This window comes from Fulvia fulva, chromosome 4, assembly GCF_020509005.1.
Source record: "Fulvia fulva chromosome 4, complete sequence".
Classification (NCBI taxonomy): domain Eukaryota; kingdom Fungi; phylum Ascomycota; class Dothideomycetes; order Mycosphaerellales; family Mycosphaerellaceae; genus Fulvia; species Fulvia fulva.
The window spans coordinates 1530597-1555204 of NC_063015.1; the positions used below are offsets into that span (position 1 = coordinate 1530597).

The 24608-nt window shown below is 53.5% G+C and overlaps 12 protein-coding genes across 12 annotated transcripts; 6 read left to right on the forward strand and 6 right to left on the reverse strand.

The window, feature by feature from the left end:
- Window positions 1–210: 210 nt before the first annotated feature.
- Window positions 211–2471, reverse strand: CLAFUR5_04315 (Transmembrane 9 superfamily member 7; the record flags this gene model as incomplete). Its single annotated transcript, XM_047903463.1, has 3 exons — window positions 211–450; window positions 502–2336; window positions 2387–2471. The coding sequence occupies 3 exons, from the start codon at window positions 2469–2471 to the stop codon at window positions 211–213; spliced, it is 2160 nt and encodes a 719-aa protein (XP_047761425.1).
- A 1036-nt stretch (window positions 2472–3507) lies between these two features.
- CLAFUR5_04316 (Endoglucanase) lies at window positions 3508–4564 on the reverse strand (the record flags this gene model as incomplete). Its single annotated transcript, XM_047903464.1, has 4 exons — window positions 3508–3677; window positions 3728–3909; window positions 3969–4211; window positions 4521–4564. 4 exons carry the CDS (start codon window positions 4562–4564, stop codon window positions 3508–3510), a joined length of 639 nt encoding a protein of 212 aa, XP_047761422.1.
- A 589-nt stretch (window positions 4565–5153) lies between these two features.
- Window positions 5154–6188, reverse strand: CLAFUR5_04317 (uncharacterized protein; the record flags this gene model as incomplete). The annotated part of the gene is made up of 1 exon (XM_047903465.1): window positions 5154–6188. The coding sequence occupies one exon, from the start codon at window positions 6186–6188 to the stop codon at window positions 5154–5156; it is 1035 nt and encodes a 344-aa protein (XP_047761423.1).
- A 644-nt stretch (window positions 6189–6832) lies between these two features.
- Window positions 6833–7447, forward strand: CLAFUR5_04318 (Alpha-acetolactate decarboxylase; the record flags this gene model as incomplete). The annotated part of the gene is made up of 1 exon (XM_047903466.1): window positions 6833–7447. One exon carries the CDS (start codon window positions 6833–6835, stop codon window positions 7445–7447), a length of 615 nt encoding a protein of 204 aa, XP_047761420.1.
- A 550-nt stretch (window positions 7448–7997) lies between these two features.
- On the reverse strand, window positions 7998–8981 carry CLAFUR5_04319 (uncharacterized protein; the record flags this gene model as incomplete). The annotated part of the gene is made up of 2 exons (XM_047903467.1): window positions 7998–8911; window positions 8966–8981. 2 exons carry the CDS (start codon window positions 8979–8981, stop codon window positions 7998–8000), a joined length of 930 nt encoding a protein of 309 aa, XP_047761421.1.
- Window positions 8982–9145: 164 nt separating this feature from the next.
- Window positions 9146–10926, reverse strand: CLAFUR5_04320 (uncharacterized protein; the record flags this gene model as incomplete). Its single annotated transcript, XM_047903468.1, has 6 exons — window positions 9146–9693; window positions 9745–9907; window positions 9965–10026; window positions 10076–10388; window positions 10511–10609; window positions 10663–10926. The coding sequence occupies 6 exons, from the start codon at window positions 10924–10926 to the stop codon at window positions 9146–9148; spliced, it is 1449 nt and encodes a 482-aa protein (XP_047760733.1).
- A 1279-nt stretch (window positions 10927–12205) lies between these two features.
- Window positions 12206–13202, forward strand: CLAFUR5_04321 (Succinate dehydrogenase assembly factor 2, mitochondrial; the record flags this gene model as incomplete). Its single annotated transcript, XM_047903469.1, has 2 exons — window positions 12206–12650; window positions 12712–13202. The coding sequence occupies 2 exons, from the start codon at window positions 12206–12208 to the stop codon at window positions 13200–13202; spliced, it is 936 nt and encodes a 311-aa protein (XP_047760732.1).
- Window positions 13203–13516: 314 nt separating this feature from the next.
- On the reverse strand, window positions 13517–15003 carry CLAFUR5_04322 (uncharacterized protein; the record flags this gene model as incomplete). The annotated part of the gene is made up of 4 exons (XM_047903470.1): window positions 13517–14052; window positions 14080–14367; window positions 14442–14641; window positions 14717–15003. 4 exons carry the CDS (start codon window positions 15001–15003, stop codon window positions 13517–13519), a joined length of 1311 nt encoding a protein of 436 aa, XP_047760731.1.
- A 556-nt stretch (window positions 15004–15559) lies between these two features.
- Window positions 15560–16303, forward strand: CLAFUR5_04323 (Endoplasmic reticulum vesicle protein 25; the record flags this gene model as incomplete). The annotated part of the gene is made up of 2 exons (XM_047903471.1): window positions 15560–15766; window positions 15857–16303. 2 exons carry the CDS (start codon window positions 15560–15562, stop codon window positions 16301–16303), a joined length of 654 nt encoding a protein of 217 aa, XP_047760730.1.
- A 1359-nt stretch (window positions 16304–17662) lies between these two features.
- Window positions 17663–18093, forward strand: CLAFUR5_04324 (uncharacterized protein; the record flags this gene model as incomplete). Its single annotated transcript, XM_047903472.1, has 3 exons — window positions 17663–17785; window positions 17843–17972; window positions 18029–18093. The coding sequence occupies 3 exons, from the start codon at window positions 17663–17665 to the stop codon at window positions 18091–18093; spliced, it is 318 nt and encodes a 105-aa protein (XP_047760737.1).
- An 886-nt stretch (window positions 18094–18979) lies between these two features.
- CLAFUR5_04325 (Peroxisomal long-chain fatty acid import protein 2) lies at window positions 18980–21478 on the forward strand (the record flags this gene model as incomplete). Its single annotated transcript, XM_047903473.1, has 1 exon — window positions 18980–21478. One exon carries the CDS (start codon window positions 18980–18982, stop codon window positions 21476–21478), a length of 2499 nt encoding a protein of 832 aa, XP_047760736.1.
- A 904-nt stretch (window positions 21479–22382) lies between these two features.
- On the forward strand, window positions 22383–24498 carry CLAFUR5_04326 (Serine/threonine-protein kinase ATG1; the record flags this gene model as incomplete). Its single annotated transcript, XM_047903474.1, has 2 exons — window positions 22383–22737; window positions 22793–24498. 2 exons carry the CDS (start codon window positions 22383–22385, stop codon window positions 24496–24498), a joined length of 2061 nt encoding a protein of 686 aa, XP_047760735.1.
- Window positions 24499–24608: the final 110 nt, after the last annotated feature.

Below are 24608 nucleotides of genomic sequence, written 5' to 3' on the forward strand. Positions count from 1 at the left end.
CAGCAATGCCCAGGTCCGCCGGCCGGTGAATCTCTATGCTTCGCTAAATATGCTTCCAACACAGACCATGAACAGAAGACCGGAATGTGGACGGGATAGTGCTTGGTCCGTGCTTGACTTTGCGACTTGTGCAGCGCTTGCTTGTCGAATAAGTCAGGAGCAGTATATATGATGGCCTGTACATGATGTTCTGCTGTTGACGACAGTCCCTCAGTCGACCTTGATAGCGCCGTATATTCTGCGCACAAAGGCGTATGCTGTCAGGAAGCCGATTGTGCCAGTGAGCAGACCGTAGACCAGACATGCCAGGAAGCTGTAGGCGAAGAACAGCATGGAGCTGGTGAAGCCGGTGATGTGTAGGTGGTTGGCGTAGTAATATATGCAGTATAGGAAGATCCAGACGGATGATGAGCCGCCGACGAAGAAGGATTGCCACCACCAGTGGTAGTTCTGTCACAATGTTAGTATCAGAACGCTTATCTTTCAGCAGGTCAGACTTACTTCTGAACAGAGCTGAATGTACACAGCAATGATGGTGGTCTCCATCACCGCCAGAATGAGAATAGTCGACACCACGGCCATGAAGCCGAAGACGTAGTAGTAGCCGCTCTTATCTTGCCAGAGACTGCGGAAGACGAACATGAGCTCGATAAAGATGACAGCAAAAGGGACCAGGCCGGCCAGAAGAATTGTTTGGATGGATCGGCTGTACCACAGCTGTTGCGGTATTTGGCGAGGCACTGTGGTCGCTTTGATAGGATGAGAATATGCACCTGCTCGGACGAAGCCATACCAGCTGCCGACATACACGAGAGGGAGTTGAATGAAGAGCCATAGTGCGACCAGTCCGAAGAGCGTGCCGAGCGGGATTGCAGTCGAAGATGACTGGGCCCAGACAAAGAGGTTGAGGATGAAAGTTGTGGCGAACAGAAGGCCGGGCACTAGTGTTGCTGTCACAATGGCGTTCGTCCTGAAATTGGTGCCGCCGAAGGTCTTGTAGACTCTGGCAGAGAAGTAGCCAGAGAATGCGCCAGCCACGAAGAACAAGGCAAAGCCAGTAGAGATGAAGCCGCCACGGAAAGATGGGTTGAGGAAGCCGAAGCAGGACAACGCGAGAAGGCCAGTGGACATGAAGACCAATTGCGTGCCAGAACCGATCAGCGGTGCAAGGAGGAAGCCAAATGCTGGTTGGCGGAACACATCGCCATGGACCAGTTTCCAGCCGGTAATGTCTTCAGGGATTTCATCGTCGGAGCTGACCTCATCGTCCTGCGGAACAGCATCAACCTTCTCGAGCAAACCACCGCCCTCAGAACTCCTCTTTCGCGGAGACCGACTACCTTTGCTACGCTTGCCTGCTCGCAGCTTGCCATCTTCCAAAATGCCATCTCGGTAGCCCTTGATATCGCCACGAATCGTGCGGGCAAGGATGAAGGCCACGACAGACGATAGAATTCCAGAAATGATGAGAGAATTTGCAATGGCCAGCCAGTGAACATTGTTGCCTTCTTCCTGGTCGACAAAGTAAAGATCCCACCGATTGCCCCAATCAAGCTTGTCCTCCTCGCGGAAGTACACGCTGTAGGTATATGGAATAGTGAAGTTGAGGTCATCGGGTGCGTTCTCGATGTTGTCCCACAAGGTAGCAGCCTCCATATGCTCGATTGACGTCACATTGATGGTGGTTTGGTTGACAGCAAGTTCCAGGCCATTATGTACGTCGTGCAGGGATGGTGGCAGCCCAGTCGCATCACGATTCTCGGCCTCAATTGACTTCGCATACACCTCGAACCCGACGATGACCTTCTTTCCAGCTTGTCCGTCCCTGCCTGGCGCGTTGCGGTGTCGAATAACCAGAGTGACGTGGTTGTTTAGAAAGTAGCGCGGTTGCCCGGTCATGAGCGAGACCTCCTCGTAGCCCATCTTGAATCCAGAAGCATAGTACTTTCTGCTCTTGTCAACAGTCACGAAGCTGGTCGCACCAGGGAGGTTGTCCACAATCCACTCAGCAACATATCCTTTCTTGACGACTTCAATCGCGTTCTTTAAGCCTGCTTTGTCGATCGTCTTGCTGCAAAGGTATCTCGCCTCTTCGTCTTTACCCATGACCAGCTCGTAGTCCGAAACCGTGATTCTGTCACCTCGAAGAACTTCACCGAGGTTCAAGGCCACGCTTGAGCCAGAAATGAGACCAGTTCCCGGGTGATGTCTGCCAGAGGATGGACATACGAAAGGTAGCTCGGAGTATGCATATTGAATGGGCGTGTTGTCGCTGTACGCCTTGTTGACAAACAGTGGTATTGTCTCGCCCTCTGCGTACGACTTTATCGAGAAGCCTGCCTCCTATCAGCGTGATACCTCAGCGCGTTTCGGTGGCATTGCTCACCGGGAATGTAGAATGCCTGCACGAGCTGCAGGCCAAATAGCAATACTGCCCAGCTCAGTCTACTTATCCTGTAGTCGGCGGCCATGTCTGTGCAATGGTGTCCTGAGCCTCGTTGTCGTCGCCAGTGTGGGAGTGTCTAGTGGAGGTCGCTTCCCCTCTCACTGCAAATATGAGTAGTGGGGACAATGTGCGCGTGTGAGCTGTACGCTTGTTGCACAGCGCATGCAGTCGTTGTCTGGGTGCGTTGAGGAGGAGTGTGATGTATGCGTCTTCCCGATAAGTGATGCAGCTCAGATGAAGCTCAGATTGCTGAGCTTACGCTCCTGCTGAGGAAGCGTCGCGCCTGCGTCGTGTACTCGGAGATCTCAGGCGAATGACAGGGGACGGTGAGAAGTACGCGAGTGAGCTGTCGCGGCAGCAGAAATCACAACAACCACTTCCTCCGATACCTCAACAACGACAACACCTGTCAGCTGGGTCGGTGGAAGGAGAACGTTCAACGAAGCGTGGTCAGTGCCAAGTGGTCACTTTCACATGAGATGATGAGCCGAAGCGTCCGAGCGGTGGAGAGTTCGCGGGAGACGGTCCGGAGAAAGGAGCAACGGCTGCAGCTGGGCCAAAGCTTGAAACTCTCCCGAGTCCCGACGATTCACTCCAGCCACAACTCCACATCAACATTACACCGTGATTGCCTGGGAACCTGAAAGACATCTGACATGATAGTGTCTCCATCATATCTCACCGATTGTGCGTCTCTCGACACGAGCTCCGCACGACACACACTCGCGTGACTCGACACACCACGAGGGAGCATGGACCAAGCAATATACTCCAGAAATACCAAATTCAACACCCTTGTTCCTGGACCCATAATGCGGTCCAGACTTTGGCACTTTGCCTGACTGCAGTGTAACGATGGTCACATGATCTCGAAACGGTACTCTATCAGCATCGCGGTCCTTGATGTCATCTCACAATGACTGTATTCCACCGACCGAAGTAACGGGACGTCCTTTGCACTGCTGTCCGATTCAAACTTGCTGGATCGACTACGTGCTTTCATTATCGCGGGACTGTCAAAGCTCTGCGCCAGCACAGAGCATGATTTAGTAACGAGGTCTTTAATCATCGGTCCTAACACACCCCGTCTTCGCCGTCAACTCAGTCGGGCAAGTAACCTGCTTATAATCCACCGTCGGGTTATCCGCGCCCTCGAACCAGTCGCCGAAGCGGAAGTTGCAGCCCGGCTGCAGAGCCGTTGGGAAGCTGGAGCAGCTGTTGCTTGAGATGCCTACGGAGTCGTAAGTCCTCGTTTGGTCCGACGACACCAAGAATACTTACCACCATACTGCTGTCCCCATCCACCGCTTGGGGCACCCCATTCAGTATCACAGCCGTTGAACTGTCCAACACCACCACCCGGCATCGCCAGATCGAACTGTCCCTCGCCCACGTCCGAGCCAGTGTTGGTTGCTTGGACGATCATCTTCTTGCCCGCAATGGACGTAGAAGTGAACGTGAGCCTGGGTCAGATCAGCTACCTCACCTCTTCCATCACCGTCCCTCTTCGTCTTCGACTCACTCATAACAAGCACAACAAATACTACTCTCACTCCCACCCGGCGCGCTCACAGCCGCGAAGCCATACGCAAGACTATCACTGACCACCCACGGGCTCTGGGACGAGCACATATACGCATCTCCGCCATCGCAGCCAGACTTGGCGTCGATGTCGGTGATCGGCTGGTCGTTCTTGTCGCAGGTTGTGACGGGCTGGGAGACATCTGCTTTGCCGGGCCAGGCGCAGCTGCCTTTGCAGCAGTCCCTATCATGCCGTTAGTGGACGGGAGGCAAGGCATGGGATCGGGGTGTCGCTTGCCAGTAGCGGGTTGTAGTGCCTGAGCCTGAGGTGCCGGCTGAGGCGAGGGTGGCGGTCAGGGCCGTGAGGAGGGCTGTGGTGAAGGAATGCATGGCTCGAAGGGTGGCTATAGAAACGAAGTTGAGGCTGGAAGACGAGCTGGTATGAATTGAAAGTAGAAGTGAAAGAAAGGGCGAATGTGGTGTGAAGACGATGCAAAGGAGGAGCTGAGAAAAAGCAAGTCGCAGCAGGAGATTGCATTACCTCCACACCAACCCCTCAGCGACATCATCAACGACATCTTTGACGTCTGTGGCCATCTAAGAAGTGGTCCAAGTCGCATGCGAGGTCACCCAGCTGTTTTCAATTCATCCAAATAGCAAGGAAGAGCCTGCTTGTGCACTCAGCTCACCCACTCTTTCGCCGAACCATAGGGCGCTCGTATAGCGATGGCTTCAGCCCTGTGGTATACCACTGGTATAGCTTGTTTCAAGTTGATGGAATAAATTGAACTGACATCCAGAACCCGGGTGGAGGCCGGTCGCGCCGTGCTCATATCGGCAGCTACAAGCTTCGCCGCACCCCAGCAATCACCGCACCCCAGCGGTCTTGCGTGCACTTTTGATTACACTCGGCGTAATCTTTGAACTTCAACCTCTAGCTACTTAACACTGTACCTCGAAGAACCCCTAGTATCTATCTTTTCCGCGCACTCGAGCCGGCAACGGGTAGGAGGGGGGGGCCTTTACGAGGCAGGGGTAAGGGCCCCACCGATGTGCCCTGCCCAAGGCGCAACGGCGACGTGCAAGACGCACAAATAGTGGTAGGGTGCGGTGATTGCTGGGGTGCGGCGAAGCTTGTGGCATATCGGCAGTTGGGTCGTAGACTTGGCGTAAAGATCGTACCCGTTCAAGTAGTGCTCGCTCCTTGCTTCTTCAAATCATCCGTCTCTAATGACTTGCCGGGCTTGCGGTGTTGTGTCGCCTCGTCCAGTGCTTTCGATAGCGCATACAGCATTTCTAGTCTCGGCACAGCAAACCCCAGCCGCTTCGCGATCCGGACTGGATTTCCGAGGATGACTTCGACTTCCATTCTTCGGCCGTAGAGGATATCTACGAGCATGCTCGGCTCGACGCCTGGGTGGCTTGTACCTTCGCGGACTTTGACAATGTTGAAGGACTTTTCAGCCGCGGCCTCGTCAACGGAAGTGTAGCCCAGAGCTTGAGCGATCTCTTTCACTTCGCTCATAATCCCGTGAATCACATCGTGGGATGAAGAAGATGATGCAAGGAACGCAAGATCTCTGGTCAAGCTCAAGGCAGAGATTGGGTTCCAGGAAGCGTTGAGCAATAGTTTCGACCAGCGCCGTTCTTGGATGTTGGCGTAGTAGTGAGGGTTTCCACCAGCTGACTTGAAGAGTCTGACCAGTTGCTCAGCACTTGCTTCTGCTGTGGAGTTGTAGCCGCTTGCACCAGGTGCAGGATGAGGGCCGATCTCAAGCATCTCCACGTTTCCCATCTCGATATGACCTGGCGAAGTCTGCGTGGTCGGAAGGTACACGCTAACGCTCAGCAGAGGATTGCTAGGGAAAGCTGCAGCATACTCCTCTTCGATGCCGATGCCATTCTGGAAAAGTGCTATCGTGGTGTGCCCCTTCGTCACAGCTGGCGCGATTGTCTGGCTAGTGTTGGCATCTGGGAAAGCTTTGCAGGAAACGACCACGTAGTCAAAGGGACCGTCGGCCTCGTCGCATGTCCGCACAACGAGGGGCTTGATGTGAATGCCCTTGCCCAAGCGTTCGGAGTCTATGTGGAAGCCATCCTTCTTGACGGCGTCGTAATTCGAGCGACATACGGCAGTGACCTCGCAGCCAGCTTTCATGAGCAGGTACGCGTAGACTGCGCCCACTGCACCTGAGCCGAAGAAGAGGACTTTGGTAGTCATTTTGTGTGTATGTTGTGGGACTTTGGTTGGTGTAACACAAAAGTCGGTCTTGAGGTGGAGGGTCGATAGCGTTTTAGCTTCAATCTTTAAGCTTTTGCTGTGATGCAGTAATTAATGAAGGAAAGGTCAGCTTAAACGCGAGAGACATCGTTGAGATAGGCCTCTGCATGCGACTTCGGCTATGAGCGTCCACAGGCACTGGCGGCTGCAATGTCTTCCCTAGGGCGTAATATGCGAGGAAGAAGGAGCAGCCAGCACTCTTGCATGAGACTACATTACGATCTCACAGAGCCATAAGCTGGATGACAACCTCTTGGACACCAGAACGGTGGTACAAGAAGGAGAAGGAGATGGTGTTGGTGTTGGTGTTGTTGTCAGATGTCTCCACTGCGAGGTCGGCAAATCTTGATCGGCGACGATGCATGAGGTAGGTGGGCGGCATATGGCTTAGCAAAGCCTACCGCTATATTGTAGCCTTCATACTAAACATTTCATGTCAAATCTCCTTCAAATATCCTCGTCAGAACACACTCTTTCCCTAGACCTCACATCTGCTAGCTAACGGGCTCACAACTCCCCGGGGAAACCACAGTAACAGGAACAAAAGAACCCTCGATCGACGTACTACGCTTGCGATCCTGACCATGGCCGTAAAATCCATCCCAAACGACATATTCCAATACTCCCTCCACAGCGCCTGGACCTCCGGCCTCCGCGACGGCGGACCCCCCGTGGCCTTCCTAACAAACCACGGCAACCACGGCATCGGCTACTTCGAAGACGAAGAATCCGAAATGATCCAGATCGATTCCGTCGCATACAGCATATCTCCCTCCGGCGCCATCACCCCAGCCGACAAGGAAGAGCAACTCCCCCACGTCCTTGTAACAATATTCCAACCCACCAAACGCACAAAATGCCCGCCCTCGTCAACGTCAAAAGACATCAAGGCGATGTTTGAGAGTAATAAGAATACCCCGATGCCCTTTAGGATGAGGGGGAGTTGGAAGTATATCAACACGCAGCAGGCGACGTATTGGGACGTGAAGGGCACGGTTTTCGGATTTGCGATACCCGGGTGGCAGAAGAGTGTGAGTGGGGAGGGGTTGGTCTGTGGGTTTTTGTCGGAGGATAAGAAGCAAGGGGGGCGGGTGATAGATTTTGAGACGGGGAGTGAGGTGGTGTTGGAGTGGGCGAAGTGTGGGAGATTTCATTTGGGGTTTCCGCAGGATGAGGAGTTTGAGGAGTTGAGGTTATAGAGTTGAGTTGACTACATTTGCTCCCGAAGGTCAGACTTAGAGGAAGAAGTCCAACTCCTCCATGTCTCCCATCATCGCATCTGCAGCATTGGCCGCCGGCTCATCAGGGAACGCAGCATACCCCTCCTGATCCACCTCCCAGAACGAGAACCCCAATTTATACTTCTCCGTCTCAGGACTGATCAACAACCCGCAGTCAAACCTTTGATTTCCCCCACTCGCGTTCCTGAAATAGAGATTCGCTTTCTCATGACCCTCCACAAAATCCAATAACTCCCCAAACGTCGGCCGCCGCTTAGGATCCACTTTCAGACACCTCTCCACAATCTCATACATCTCGGGCTGATACACATATCTCTTGCGTTGCGCTTCCGTAAACTTGTAAGAAACCAGCTCCGGATCAATACTTCCAAGCCCGGTATCAAGGTAATCCGGCTGGGTGTCAGCGTTGAAGAAGGTCTTCCGCATTAGACTCGCTAGGATAGCTCCGACACCCCAGACATTACAGGGCGAGGGCATTTTGAAGTCGTGAACGGGTTGCAGGGTCTTGTCATTGACGAAGGAGCTCTGTTCGGGGGGGGAGGTAGCCCACTGTTCCAGCGCCGGAGTTCCGTGTTACTGGGTTTGCGGGATCGTCAGGCGTTGTGAGGAAGGCCAGGCCGAAGTCTGCCAGTTTGGGTTGTGGCCATAGAGGGAAGTGGTCTGGGCGAGAGGCGTCGAGTAAGATGTTATCGGGTTTGAGATCGCGATGTATGATCTGTTTCCAGTCGTTGGGTCTGAAGTTTATGCCACCTTGTTCCATGATCAGCCCGCACTCGGCCAGAACTTTCATGACGAAGAATAGGAACTGTTGTGGAACGCGGTCGGGGACGGCACGGTGTGTCTCCACAACATCGGTCAGATCACCACGGGAGCAGTATTCGATGTAAATACGGTGTATGCAGCGTGTATAATCCAGGGCTGGTGCGCCGCGAAGTCGAACGATGTACTGTGTCTCCGGGCAGATTGAGGCTAGATGGTGTGTCCACCATTCGAGAGGGACGCGGTCTTCAGGTTTGCCATTTTCAGTCCAGCCATGCCATCTTCTAGGATCCTTGTGCCAGTTATTCGAGGTGACCAGCGTGTCTTTTACCACGATCCTGTCAACGATGTTGTGGCCGTTGTCAACTTCAACGTAGAGCGCTGCTTTGGAGATGCCACCACCAAGGATCTTTGCCCCTCGCCATATCTTGTGGTCGTCGTCTTCTTCATCGGGATCCCACTCTTGTGTGTCGGATGTTCTTCTGGCTTTCTGAGGTAATTTGAGGCCTCGTACGTCACTTTTTTGCTCCGAAGGGGTTGTGGAGTTCTGAACCAACCAACCAAGCGCGGCGGCTAGAGCAGGCAATGGTCTGCCTGCGACCTTGCGAGGAGTCGCTGAAGGCGAGAGGCCAAGGGCGCAGTACCTACTGATTGCTGCTGAGCCTGTAGTAATGTAAGTACAGGTCAAATCTTGACACGCGACATGTTGTGGCTCACAATCTGTGACTGTCATGAACACTGTTGGAACTTCAAAGTAGTTCCAAGTCCATCGGGATCAAAATCCCAGGTCGAAATCCTTGCGGCGAAGAGCCAGTGTAGCGACATTGTCTGAATGCGCCGCATTCGGAAGTCCGCCCTTTGTGTGAAATCCGCGTCCTGCTACAATGTAACAAAGGATCACCGACTGGGCTCAAAAGAGAACCTCGGGCGGCTTGGCCTGCGGGAAGCTCGAGTACTCCTCTGCACACGTCCAGAACGGTCGGAACCGCTCGAGAGCATCATCCGCCGCCCAGCAGGCTGCGCCATCGGTATCGTCTCATGGTCGCTGCTGCTGCGAGTACGGGTACGTTGACCGCCAGCCGTCACATCCCCATCTTCTGGAACGCCTCTCGCGAAGCCAAGCTTGTACGCCTCCTCTGGATACCACAAATTGTACTCGTGGCCTGTCTCTTCCGCTTTCTGTGCTCGCCGCAGGTTATCGCCGACATCACCCTGGAGGTTGTTGATAGTAGCTCTGATCTCCGCGAGGAGGTCCACGTCTTTTGGTCGTTTCTTGGGTTCCCATTCAAGACACCTCATTACCAAGTCCTTAAGTGCATCACCATAACCATGTACGGCAGCGGGGGTAAAGGTCCATCTTTCCTCGAGCCTGAGGAATTTGGGCTGCATTCGGTGTGCGACATCTTGGTCCACGCACATAAGCGCATACATCGTTGCTCCGATGGCTAACACATCGTCAGCACTGTTAGTCAGGTATTACGACGTCGCGTTCATACCGTATATGTTGGAATAGTCGAGCAAAGGCAAGCCTACTGCCCAAGGGCCGTGTGCCACCCGATAGGTAAGTTGCTCGGGGGCCTGATAGGGCTGCGTTCCACCTACTTCGCGCGGATTATTGGGATCATTTCGGAAAGTCTCTATGGCCAAGCCAAAGTCGGCCTGTGGACGAGCGAGTCAGTGTGTGAACCGAACGATAACTTCATCTTCATCGCTCACCATTTTCGGAGTAGGGTAAGAAGTGAATTCGTTCTTGTCTGGATAGTCGAGGAATACGTTGGCTGCATCGCATTGGTCAGCGCCTCCCGAAGTGATGGACTTGCGACTTACGAGGTTTGATGTCGCAGTGGACGATCTGCTTCCAGCCCCAAACAGGCCTATCAACAGAGCCCCGTCGCATGATCAAGCATTGTTCTACTAAGTGTCGAAATATGTACCAGAGCGCGGTCTCTGGCAACACTATATCCTCATCTTGCATGATGCTCATTTCAATGTATTCCACAAGCACCGCATGCAAGTCTCTATGCGGGCAGTGTTCATTGTACAGCGATATCATCTGCCGTTGGTGATCTTGATGATAAGTCCGCATTCCTACAAAATGCTTGTTAGAAGCAGCTGCACATTTGTGCTGCAGCCAGTATTCCTACAAACCAGACTGTTAGCTAAGCTCGCGTGTACGTGGTGACATCTAAGTGAGTGAAGCCGGCAGGGTGTGAGGCGTGCGTACATATTGAACGACGATGCCGTGCACAGTTCAGTACTCACCATGGGTATACGATGATGAATGTCGTTGACATTGCCGTACCAATCGTCTGGGCTGGACCATCGTGCCGCACTTAGCGACAGATCTTTGCGCACAATTCGCTAGCCTTCGTCAGCTATAACAGCGACGGGTGGGCGCACCGTGCAGCACTCACATCAACGATGTTCTCATCTTGATCGTATCGCAACCACAAACCCACACCAGTCGACATGCTCTGCCCAAATTGTTGTACGCCTCTCCAGTCCTCTGAAGGATCGAAATAGTCCGGATCGAGTGGCTGCCGCAAGAAGTGCGTAGTTGGCAATGGAGGATCACTAGCAGGCTGCTGGCCAACCGTGAGGTTACGAAGGACCTGACTGACGCTGTTCAGGATTGAACCGCTTGACCGCTGTGTGTACTTTTCATACACTTCATCCATCTGGTTCTGAAGGAAATTCACACCAGTGTCGACCTCATCTATCTCTCGCTGAACGTAGTCTTGGTGATCTTGGGAGATCAGGTCTCGATAGTATATCGCCTGGAGCTGTTCCAGCAACTTGCGATGTGCTTTCAAATCAGCAATCCAGGAGCCTACGTGGCCGAAGTATTGACCTATGAGCTCTCCACCGAAGTCCTTTGGCCTCGCCTTGATGGAGGCGAGCAGACCGGCGTCCACGAAAAGACGCTCGATGGCAGTGTGCGTCTCGCCGAGCTTGAGTCGCTCTTCGTCCAACTTGACGTATGTTTCGACAATCTCTAGTCTCTCCGCTGGGCTTTTGCGCTCATAGTCGCGGCGCGCATCAGCCGTTAGGCGCTCTGTAGTCTTCGGTCAGCATTCTCACGGCAGTCGGTGGTAGTCGCCGGTAATACAGTCTTACCACGTGCTTCTTCTCCGTGGAGAGGAAGTAAGATCTTGAGCTCCTGCTCGATGTAGTAGGCCAGCTCGGTATCGTTGGAAGCCATTGCAGTTACCTGTGATGCTATAGCTTTGGCGTATGCAGAACTGCTGCATTGTGCTGGTGATGGTATCGAGAGGTGCAAAGGTTTACTTAGCCTTTGTCTTCATACTGACCGAATCCGGCATGGTCTGGCCCATGCTTCCTTTGAGCAACGATTGAGATGAAAGCCACATTGTGATTTGATCAAGACAAGCCTACTGTGAGATGCCTTCCATGATCGGAGGTTATGATCATGTCACTAGTGACTGTCATTATAAGGAGGTCGACACGAAGCACGACGTAGGTTAATTCGACCAGGTCCGCAATCAATAATTCCCATCAAAGTCAACATCTTGCAGCCCCAGTGGAAGTGGCACTGCCACACCGTCGCCAATGTCCAGCCAGCCATATTGTTTTACGAAGGTGGTCTCGCCGCTCGGAACGCGAGTTGTGCTTGATGGGTAGCCATGATATGGCGGTATGCGGCGTGTGTCGTGCCACGACAGTCTTCGGTCGAGAGTTTCGAGGGAAAGGCACCACAAGGCTGGCAGCACACACTGGCTGTGCAGCAGGAGAGAGGTGAGGTTGGATGGTCAGGATTTGTCGTCGCGAAGTCAAACACCGGGAATAAGCAATATTTGATTGGTCGGAGGTCAATGACTTCAAGATCTCCAGCTCCTTCGACAACATCATCGATCGTGGCTTTCAAGATCTTTAGCCATTGCACATAGACATTCTCCCGAACGACACCGTCTTCTTGCACACACCTCACCAGCAACAATGTCTTCAGCGCGCGTGCTGCTGCGATCGAGCCGTTTGGCCCTTCGCTCCAATGCCCGCACTTTCGTCTCAACCACATCACGATTCGCAGTGCCCATGAGCGAGCGAATGAACGACACAGCCGAAGAATACAGACGATACATGAAAGAGAAGCCTCTCAATCCGCATCTCACCAACACAAACTCCACCATCGCCAACGAGTTCCCCAGCATCGGCGAAGATGGCCCACCACCCGAGCTCATCACCAGCGTCGACCCAAACTTCACACCCAAGGACTCCACCCCGTCCAACACCGAGAAGATGACGGGCGGCACCCAAGACCCAGCCCCCAAATCCGGCCCCAACTCCGACCTAGATGTAGGTGAAATCGAAGGCGGCTCCTTCAGAGTTGAGCCCCTCCGCCGCACCGGCGAGGACGCCAACACAATGCGTGCCCGTCTCCTCTGTACGTCCCTCCCCCGCAAACAAAGTCACATCGCTGACCCTAACTTCTTCGCTCCCAACAGATCAAAGCCGCAAAAGAGGCACGCTAGAATCCGATCTCCTCTGCTCCACCTTCGCCAACGACAACCTCGCTACAATGTCCCTTCACCAACTCCAACAATACGACCTGTTCCTCGACGAGAACGATTGGGATATCTACTACTGGGCCACGCAAGAACCCACCCCGACGACAATGGCGTATGCAGAAGGGGCGGGACCTGGTATGGCATCGCCTGAAGCGCAAGGGATGGACATCACACCGAACGAAGATCCTAAGATAAACAAGCCAGCAAAGGGCGAGTGGGCGCAGACTGTAGGGACGTTCAAGCCTGCGTATAGACCCGTACCGCAGAGGTGGAAGAACAGTGAGATCCTGAGCTTGTTGAGGAAGCATGTCATTGACCGCAGTGCTGGGGGTGTGGAGATTACTGGTGAGGGTGGAGCGCCTAAGGTTCATCATCCCAAGGGAGGAGGTCTGGGTTTCATGCCCGAACTCAAGAACTTTGACCAGTAAACAACATTTGTGTGAAAGGGTCGTTTGTACATATATTGACCCCTACACTACACTGTACATTCTTCGTCTCTGTCTTCACGCTCATCGTTCTCAATACTCCTGGCCATGCGACAGGTCAAGATGAGATGTAGTATGAAAGTGATACAAGACGTCATAACCAACCGTGATGCAGGCCATCAACACCAGGACACAATCAAAATTCTATAGGAACGAGAGGGTATCTAACAGCTATCTAAACAGGTAATCGAGACGAGGTGCGGTATGAATGTAGGTATAGGTGCAACATTCGAGCAGCATTCCCCGACGACCGACCCTCACTTCTTCCTACCGAGCATCCTGAACCGGACAGCGACCTTATGGTATGCATTCCTTCCCTTGCCAACAGCCTTGGCTGCCTTCATCTTCTGCTTCCAGGTGAGCTTGGTCTTGACGGAGCCGGCAGTGCTCTTCGCCTCGGTCGCCGTAGTCTTTGCCGAATCTGCAGCTGGTTTGGCGAGGTCGGCAGTAGACTTGTCTGCAGCCGCCGGCTTGTCTGGCACGGTGGTGGCCTTCTCAACGACTGCATCCTTTTTCTTGGCCACGACTTCTTCGGCAGCTTCTTTCTTCTCGTCCTTCTTCTCAACTACAGCATCTTTCTTCTCAACGACAACATCCTTTTCCTCAACGGTGACGTCCTTTTTCTCCACAGCAGGAGCATCCGCAATGACGGGGACCGCGCCGACTCTCTCGACTGTAGGTGCTTTCGGTGGCTCAGGAGCCTCCGGCGCTTCGGGGGGCGTTGGTGGCCCAGCTGCGTCGTCAGCACCGTCAGACTGCCATGCTTCTGCTGGAGGTGGAGCCAGACACGGGACTGAGTGCTCGTGCGTGTGCTATTCACACGGGGGGCCTTTGCGTGGATCTGCCAAGTCACTCTTGTGCAGGGCAATGAGTGCTTCAGCAAAGTCAGTTGCGATATCTGGCTGCGCCAACATCAACGCTCGCATGCTGTCCGAAAGGCGGGCGTCTGATCCGGTCTGTTGCTCGCTCAATGCTCGGTATGCTGCGCTGGCCACCAGGAACCTGCGCATCGGATTCGGACCTTTGGTGTACTTGTAGATGTACTCCATTCGGTACGCTGGGGCGGTCAAGTTCTCGTGCTTATAATGGCCTCTCCAGAGATCCATGACTATGTGTCCATCAGTCCGCAGTGCCTGGAGTGAGTCTCGCTCAAGTAAGAGGAGAAATGGTAGTGGAGCTCACCTTCGTTCTGCAGTGGCTCGCATTGCGACTTTGTTGCCATTACGTAAAGACGCAGGTAGTGCTGAGATGAGTGAAAGTCGTGCGGTCCTGACAACTTGCGACCCGTCTGCCAGTGCTGGAAAAGTGCGAGTGCTGCAGGATCGTTCTCTGTCGCTGGCGGCTGCCGAGGGGAAGGCGTGGTGAGTGGAGAGTCGGATTCGCTGTCAAATGAGTGTGTTAGACCGTGTTCAGTCGTCTGCACAGCTGATCATGCACGTGAATGATCGCTCACGTACCTGTTGCGGCGAGAGATGTTGCGTGAGATTGATCGTAGGTCGTTGTCAGAGCCGACTCTCAGGCTCGACTGCGACGCCGAGGGACTGAGTGCTGGTCGTGAGGCTGGAGGGACGTTCAAGGACATTCCACGGATATCTGAGATATCTCTGCTGTCGGAATGCTGCTGTGTATGCATGTGAGAGGGTGAAGGGAGGCAGACCGGCATGTTGAAGAAAGAAGTGGTGAAACACTGTTGTTGTGGGCTCTTGGCTCGTTGAAGCAGCAACAACTTGCGAGTGCGCATCATCCACAGCTCAGGTCTAAGTGTGTTACATGTGGCAAGCACGACGAGCCGGGAACATGAAGGCTGTGCTCCTGGCTCTTTATGGCAAGGACATGGCGCAACCGCTGCAGTATTGCCCAAACACCTGGCTAGATACATGTACTGTAGCATGGAGGCACCGGATCCCTTCCTCTGCATCGGGATGTACATACTCCAGACGATGACACGGCTTTATGATCTGCGATCGATATGTAATCTTGATGTGAGTTCTTCTCACGAGGCAATCACCGGAGAGCTCATCCTCGGGTGAGACCTGTATGGGTTGGAGCCTCGAGCGGATGTTCCTGGGCTTTAGGGCGTGATGCTGGCATCGTGTTTTGCATTTGAAAGCGCGGACATTGATGGTTTGCTGCCAGATGTATTTCCGCGTTCTTGCCTCGTGAAGTCGGAGAAAGTAGAAGTCGCGTGTCGCGGCACACCTTCCTTCTGGACATCAGTCAGGGTGACATGGGCCACGAATTGGACAACTTCCATTGCACGAACACATCCACTTCACGGCCTCTCATTCTACCCACGTACAATGGCCGCCATGCTGGCATTAAAGCTGCTGTTCGCTTTCCTTCTCCCGTTGGTCTCCGCGCTCAAATTCGAGATCCAAGCACATCCAGGCCACGAATCCGCATCGAAAGAGCGCTGCATCAGGAACTTTGTCGCAAAGGATCAACTGGTAGTCGTGACCGCGACTGTCAGTGGGAACAGAGGAGATGGACAGACATTGAACATGCACGTACGTATATGCCATGAGAAGCACGTGTCTAGCCGCGACATGCTAGAACATGTGCGAGGCATAAGCAGCTAACACGTTTCCCTTCTCCAGATCAAGGATGCAGTCGGCAATGACTACGCACGCCCTCGCGATGTTGCCGGCGAAGCACGATACGCTTTCACATCCCACGCCGATAGCGCCTTCGACGTCTGCTTCGAGAACATCCTTACAGCCTCCCACAGCGTCCTGAGCCCGACCAAATCCGTGGAGCTCGACATCGATATCGGCGCAGATGCCAAGGACTGGTCGGCGATCCAAGCCTCCGAGAAGCTGAAGCCGGTCGAAGTTGAGCTCAAGCGCATGTCTGGCCTGGCCGCTGAGATCATTGACGAGCTGGACTTCTTGAGGAGCCGTGAGATGAAACTCAGAGATACCAACGAGAGCACGAACGAGCGTGTCAAGTGGTTCGCAATTGGCACTATGGGGTGTCTTGTGGGGTTGGGAGTGTGGCAGGTCGTGTACCTGCGGGCGTACTTCAGGAGCAAGCATTTGATCTAGAGCGTCTTTTGCGGGGGCAATGCTGGAGTAGAAGGCGGGACAAAAGGGTGGGATGAGGTATGTATGCATAGACGAATTCGAATGCTGCGAAACGATGTACTGCAAGACTCTCGAGAATCCTTCATCATGAACGTTTTTTGGCACACAACGGCTAACATCGCGTCGAACAATGCGTATGACTTCGATCAGCAAGCAGGTTCAAGCTTGAAAGCTCACCATGCATGCTGACTGAGCGCCGTGTGACCCAAACACGGCTGAATATTCTTGGTTGTGCCAAAGCGAAGGCACCAGGAGCCTCACTCTGCGCAAACAGAACACTGGTGGCAGGACCACATGCAATGTACAGCCTCAGATCAGGTGTACAGACAGATCAGCGGCTGCTGTACCTTCGGACTTTCTAAACGTAGCCGTGAGACATCATGCCGACATCAGAAGAGACTCGCAACACCGAGGTTGGAGCTGCAATCAGATCGAGCCGCCATGTGAGAAGAACCGTCTAGCCCTCGATTTGTTGTTTGTTGTGTTGTTAGATGAATCGAAAGGCGGCACGGGATTGATGGCGCCCTGGTATGCAGACAAGATGTCCTGCAAAACGACATGGCTTTCAACTGTCACGAGCCCATCACGGGATATTTGTGGATCTTCATTCGGAGCGAGGGGCCAGACACAGGGTATGCACGCTGTATATCAGTGAGACATGGCTGGAAGATGCCGCCTGGCTGCACGATGAGAAAAGAGCCACAATGTTTCTGCAAGCACGGAAGGGAGGCGATCATGCGAAGACTTGCATGTGCACGCTTGGCTGTCACACCGACATTTGCTGCGCGTGCAGTCACCAGCCGGGCAGCGAAGCATCCGCTGGAGAAGGTCAACAAAAATAATAACGAGCTCGAGAGCGCACTGTGTGGAGATTGCATAGTCCCTTTGTGGCCATCACAGGGTTCTGCATTGGCTTGGCGGGAAAAGACTGGCACGGTTCCGGGTCCGGACGCGGTACGGCTCACACCCGCAACGGCGAGCAAGATGACAACCACTCCAAGTAGTGCTATTCGCGGTATCTCAGTGGCAGGAATGTACCTCTTCGAGAGAGATCGCCTTGGAGAACCACTGGTATCCACATTTGATCATTCAATATGGCGAAACAATATTGGACCTTCACATTCTCCTACCTCCTGTGCCCAGCACTGACACAGATCCACTCACAAGGAGAGCATCTCCCAGTATAAGTAACAGTGTCTCGCCCTCTCACTGCATCTCTCATCAGCATCATCAAGCAACTCCATCAACTCCAGACTCCCACATTCATTTCAGCACTTCTGCCACACTCACTCTACCAACAAAACCCAACCAAAACTCAAAATGCAGTTCACCAGCTTCGCCATTCTCGCCATCTCGGCCGTCGCCTCTGCTCGTGTCACCCGCCGTGATGACAGCTCTGCCACTGGTGCCGACAAGGGTGGAACCTGCGCTGTGGGGAGCCAGGTAAGCTGAAGGATCGAGCTCTTTCCATCATCTGTCCTAGTAATTGACACCTCCCAGATCTCCTGCTGCACCACCAACAGCAGCGGCTCTGACATTCTCGGCAACGTCCTCGGTGGCAGCTGCCTCCTGGACAACGTCTCCCTCATCAGCTCGCTGAACAGCAACTGCCCAGCTGGCAACACCTTCTGTAAGCAACTCACAATCGGCCTTCACCAATACTTGTACTGACCTCAACCTTCACAGGCTGCCCAAGCAACCAGGACGGTACCCTCAACATCAACGTCTCCTGCATCCCAGTCTCTGCTTAAGCCGCGCGATGCAGGACGACAGACAAGAACACCATAGTGTCAACGGCGCTGGCTCGTGAGGATTATTAGATCGGCAGCGATGGCGGCGGAGCCTATATGGAAGTTGCTTTGCTTTTCTTCTTTCTGTTTGTAGTAGTTGTTGGAGTCAGATAATGCCTAGAGCACCTAGCGAGTGTTGGCATTGATAATCAAGAAGAGCTAATTTTGCATTGTTATTGTCTTCTCAACCCGCATGTGACGCTTTCCTACCGTGTTAGCCAGACTGAGTTCTTTCCCCCAACCGCCTTTGGAGGCACAAGGGCTAGCGCAATCTGAGTGATAATCCGCTGCTTTGCAGTTCCATAGTGGATGTTCTGGATGATCCTACATGGCTCCCTGGCAAGGCATACGGATATGCCGTCGAGTGCATGCCGCACTCCGTATTATCCGTTGTTGTTATGCTCAATTCAATGGCAGGTCGTCCCCTTGTCGTCCGCACTCCAGCATGAGTCGTTATCCCATCTCCAATCTCATGGCCGCAATTGTACAGATTTCGCTGTTCTTCCACCAGTCTTCAGAACAGCATTGTGTGGACAGCTTCATCAGCTATGTCAGCGTGTTTGACGAAGACTTGTCTGTGTCAGGGATGCTCTTTCTTTGTCGGGAGCTAAGATTCTGCTGTCACGTGGCAGACCACCTCGGCATCCAGCCAATCCCCACGCTATGACCTTGCTTTCACATGCTGGACCGCAGTACAACGCGCACATGCTCAGGTCACCTGCTGCGCGCCGAGAGGCTTAAGGGATCCCGGTCCGGATTTCTGCCTATGTTCACTTGTCCTTGTACGCACTCACTACGATCTGACATGCCTCAATAACACGACCTTGGCCGCACCGCTTCCGCCATCATGGCGACCCAGTCTACCCTCCGACAGCAGCCCGCTGATCGGTTCTCGCAGTGGTTCGATCACTTCTACGAGCGATTCGCCGCCCGTTATGCGAAGATCCAAGATCGAAGTCCGCTGGACAAGAGGACGAGCCAGCTCATCGGCGCGTTGGCCTTGTCCTTGGCCATCATAACGAGCGGCTATGGGGGCTGGCGATACTATAGTAGCAGGAAGCAAGAGCGAGATCTGGGACATAGGTTATTGCGGCGAAACAGTGGTCTACGAGCGAAAGACGGGACGCGTACGTTGTACGTGCCGTACAAAGACACGACGAGCAAGGTCACAATACATCCGATCAAAGCTACGACTTTCGATGCACATAGAAGGTTCTTCTTGAATCCCACCAGGCAGCGCAACTCAGGCAGAGAGTTGCCTCTCGGTGTTCCACCTCCGAACATCAAGCCTGGCCTCAATGTCGCATTCGTGCATCAGTTTATGGCTATCATGCAGATCGCGGTACCCAGGCTAGGATCCAAGGAGTCCGGTCTCCTCACGACACATGCTTTCTTTCTATTGTTGAGGACATACCTTTCGCTAGTAGTCGCCAGACTCGACGGAGACATAGTACGCGATCTGGTGGCTGGAAAAGGCCGTGACTTCTTGCTAGGCCTGGCAAAATGGTTGTCCGTTGGTGTGATAGGCAGCTATACGAACTCCATGATCAAGTTCCTGCAAGCAAAGATCAGTATTGCATTCCGAACGCGACTCACGAGGTACATTCACGACCTATACTTGGGACCACACATGGCCTACTACAAGATGCACAGTCTGGACGGTGGTGTAGAGCACGGTGCGGATCAATTCATCTGCCGCGATCTGACACTGTTCTGTGACAACGCTGCGAATCTTTACTCAAGTCTGGGCAAGCCGCTCGTGGACTTGTTCACTTTCAACTACCAGCTGTACCGTTCGCTTGGTCCGCTGGCATTGAGCGGTCTCCTAAGCACATACATCGGTACTGCAGTATTGTTGAAAAAGCTGAGTCCGCCATTCGCTAAGCTGAAGGCCGCAGAAGGTCGTAAGGAGGGAGACTTCAGATCTTTGCATGCTAGGCTCATCGCGAATGCTGAAGAAGTGGCATTCTATGCTGGTGGTCCGACAGAACACGCTCTCCTCGATCAAGGCTTCAAAGAGTTGAGGAAATGGATGGAGGGCATTTACCGCGTGAAAGTGGGCTACAACATGCTCGAAGATTTCGTTCTGAAGTATACCTGGTCGGCACTAGGATACATTATCACCAGTCTTCCCGTCTTCCTGCCCGGTCTTGGATTGGCACCAGAACCGGTATCGAAGTCAAAGACAGTCACATCGCCAGAACTCGCAGAAGTAGCAGAGTCGAACGACAGAGCTGGCTCACGAACCAAGCAATTCATTACAAACAAGCGCCTCATGCTGAACCTTGCAGATGCTGGCAGTCGCATGATGTACTCCATTAAAGACCTGTCCGAACTTGCGGGCCAGACCAGTAGAGTATTCATGCTTATCAGTACGCTACATCGCGTGCAGGCGAATGCATACCAGCTACCAAGGACCGTCTACCCCGAGCCTTACAACCTGACGGACGTGCAGGGCACTTGGCAGAAGGGCTTCGATGGTGTGAGACTAGAGAATGTGCCAGTCGTTGCTCCAGCACCATTCCCTATGGGCGGTGAGGAGCTCATCGAGAACCTTTCTTTCATTGTCGGGCCTGGTGATCACCTGCTCATTACTGGACCAAACGGTGCTGGCAAGTCTGCAGTCGCGAGGATTGTCGCAGGCTTGTGGCCGACCTACCGCGGACTGACATCAAGGCCACGCAACAATGGCCAGGATGGCATCATGTTCCTGCCACAGAAGGTGTATCTTAGTCCTGGTACTCTACGGGATCAGGTCATCTACCCACATACCGAGTTAGACATGCGAGAAGCAGGACGTCGCGAAAGTGAGCTGCAAGCGATGCTGGAGGAAGCGAAGCTGGGCTACATACCTGAGCGCGAGGGCGGTTGGGACACACGGAAGATGTGGCAGGATGTGCTCAGTGGTGGCGAGAAGCAAAGGATGGGCATCGCTCGTTTGCTGTACCACGAACCACGTTACGCTTTTATCGACGAGGGCACGTCTGCTGTCAGCTCTGATGTCGAAGGCATCCTGTACGAGACGGCGAAGCGTAAGGGCATTACGCTCATCACGATATCGACCAGAGCCTCGCTAAAGCGATACCACTCTTATACGCTGACACTTGGTTTGGGCGAGGACGCGAATGAGTACGAGTTCTTGCGGATTGGTACCGCCAGCGAGAAGGACAGCGTTGAGAAAGAGATTCAGGAGCTGCGTGAGAAGCTGGCACAGGTCAATCAGTGGAAGCAGAGGAAGCAAGAAATCGAGCAAGAGCTAAGCAAAGTCTGGGTTGCTGGGCAAGAGCTGGAAGAACCCGCATACTCGAAGAAAGAGCGAGACGCTGAAGTGGTACCTGCTGAATGAAGCGCCTGCCACGACGCCACGACTTCGTCACGGATCCTGGCTCTTGCCGGCGTTGGAAATAAACATTGATGCCAGAGAGCGCAGCTGCACTTTCGATTGCAGTGGACACAAAACATCGACAGCACTTCCATCATCAATGAACAATATCAACGGCACCTCTATCTGTATCGAACAATCAACACCCATACACAACTACCCGTAGACACCAGCAAAACCGGTCTTCGCGATGGACATCACATCACCGCAGACTAGGTGTCGCCTGCTGCTGTCTCTGCCGCGCGAGATTCGAGACATTATCTGGCCCTACTCAGTCGTACAGCCTGGCAATATCACTTACACGCCGCAATTCGCGCACACCTAGCCTGACCCATACATGCAAATGGATCAGGCTAGAAGCTCTAGTCGCCTGGATGAAGGACAACCACTTCATTCTTATTGTTCAAGACTATGCCCCGACGCTTTTGCAACCGTGGCATTCATTCTACTGGAAACTGGCCGAACAACTCCGGGCAATCGGCGGGAATATCCCAGACCCTCTGACCACCCTGTGCATGCTCGGGAAGGAGGATCCAAACAATTTGAAGGAGTGGTGCAAATTGGCCTGGGGAAGGAAATTGCCAGCACTCCCATTGAATCGCTATGCAACAGTCGACACCAGGGTTGTCATGGGTGCCCATGGCATTGCGAAGGTCCACATTTGCAGGAGCTGGGCAGACTGCGAGAAGACATTGGACCATCTATTCTTCGTGGTGGGCGCGTGGGATCGGGCATGGGAGATAAAAGCGAGGTTGTGAGCGAAAGGTAGGGGTGAGATGACATTGAGGTTTTGGTCAATGCAGACATCGTCGGATACGATCGTCAAAGGCACCTCGGACACAATGGACAAAGATGGCAGCAACGCTCGATGCGGCATGAAGGAGGGATACTCGAAAGGACTATGCACAAAGAACAAAGGGATGTTCCGCCAAGTATCATCACTAATGCTACTAGTTTTCGACAGACCTGTCGTCGCGCCATTCAACAGTTTGATCATCGTGAAAGCTTATCCTGCAACTCAACAGATAGGCTAGCAGACATAATGAAGAGACCTGCCGAGGATGAAGATCCACCCACCTCTCACAAGCGTTCCAAGGCCGATGAAGACGAGACTCCACAGGGTATTACAGATGATACTGTAGATGACGGTTACAAGCTGTGGCACGATCTAGAAGTGGCGGAAGCCAATTATGCGAAAGGCTCTGACTCGGAAGACGAACCAGGTTTGTTACTCCACGAGACATTTCAGCATGTCGCCTTTGACTGATATCTCGAAAGACGAAGAGGCTGAGGGTCGAGAAGCCTGGGATCAACTCAGCGCAGAGGAGAAAGCTACAGTTTCTTCAGCCATCAAAGCGTGGAACACCGCAAAAGCCGATGAGCAGACGGCGGAGAAGCTGAAGAGACAACACAAGGGCAGCTACGCAGGTGGTCCCCGGGACGACGACGAATATGGCGACGAAGACTACGGACGACCTTCCTTCGAGCAATACAGAAAGAGCGAAGAGAATTTGCACAAGGCGAGGCAAAAGGTTTGGGACCTCTCCGAGGAACTATTGAGGTTGCGCGAGGGCAGGAAATGTAAATATGTAGAACAAGAGCTGGAACGAATGGATAACTTCGTCATTACCTGGGAGCACATCGTCCTCGAACTCCCCGAGTTGGAGAAAGCCGCGAAGCAGAAACTGGAGCAGAGGGAGAGTCGGGCACTATCAGAGCTTGGAGAACTTGGAGCCGGCTGGGTTGGGAGCTGGGATCTTGGGGCTGGAGCATTCGGCATTGCCACTCTATCTGTCAAGCAAAACCACGCCGGCCTCATCATAGACCGCGTCGTCATCAAGGACTCCTACTTCCCCGAAAACGACCCAGACACGGACGCCATCTGGCGCGACCGCGACACCTGGACCAACGGCGCACCACGAAGCGCCACGAACCCCTCCAGCGTCCCAGTAGAAGTCCACGCCCTGTACAGCCTCCGGCGCTGCGCCTCCTCCTCTATCCTCAAGATCCGAAACTGGCGCTTCGGTCCCGGTGAACGATCATACCGCATCCTCACCGAATTCTGCCCCCTCGGCGACCTCGAAGACCTCTTTAGAGATGTAGGCTACAGCTCCCTCCGCCGCGACAATGAGCCTGAAACAGATCACTCTCGCTCCCTAAAACTCCTCCCCGAGCCCTTCCTCTGGTGTCTCTTCCACAACCTCTGCACGGCTGGAATCCTCATGGACCGCGGCGAACTGTACCGCAATCCTATCCTGCCCTGGGAGAAAATCGTGCACCGCGACATCAAACCCAATAACGTTTTCCTGGCCCTGCCTTCGTCCTCGTCCTCTGTGTACAAAGGCTATCCAGTCCCCAAACTAGGCGATTGGGGCCTTGCGTACCTCTGTCCAGGTGGGCCCACCTCTACCTGTAACCCGCTCGCCTTCGCAGCTCGGGGTACAGAAGGATACAAAGCGCCCGAACAAAACCGCATGGGGACGATTCGACCACTCAGCTCAAAGACGAATGTCTGGGCAGTGGGAGCGGTGCTGTATACCATGCTAGCTGCGAGCGCTCCAAAGCGCTCCTCAAACCTGAGTGATACGGATGGAGCCTTCGATGTCACCGCGGAGAAGAAATACAGTCAAGAGCTCCGCGGTTTAGTTCTGACATGTCTACGAAGCGAGCCAGATCAGCGGCCGAGTTTCGATTTTTTGCTTAAGAAGATAAGACGATATACAGCTCCTGGCTCGAAGGATAAAGCGGGAGATTTGCGTGATGCGTCTGTTAATCGTGGTGCGTTTACGGGGAAGTTTGAGTTGGATCATGGGAAAAACGATATGTGGGCGTTGGGTTCCAGGTTGAGGGATAAGGAGCTGCCCGAGAATTTGGATGAGTTTCCGAGTCCGCCGGAGATGGGCGAGCATTCTTCAGAGGAAGAGGAGGAAGAGGATGATCTTAGTGGTGCGCCGGGGTCGATGATTAAGGACCCGAGGGAATAAGTCAACGTGTATCGATTGACACGAAGGGACGAGAGCGATGGTCGGGATCTGCATATGAAGGTATCTGAGCTGAATAATCAGAAGGATCTCCGTGCTTGTGTAGTCACTAT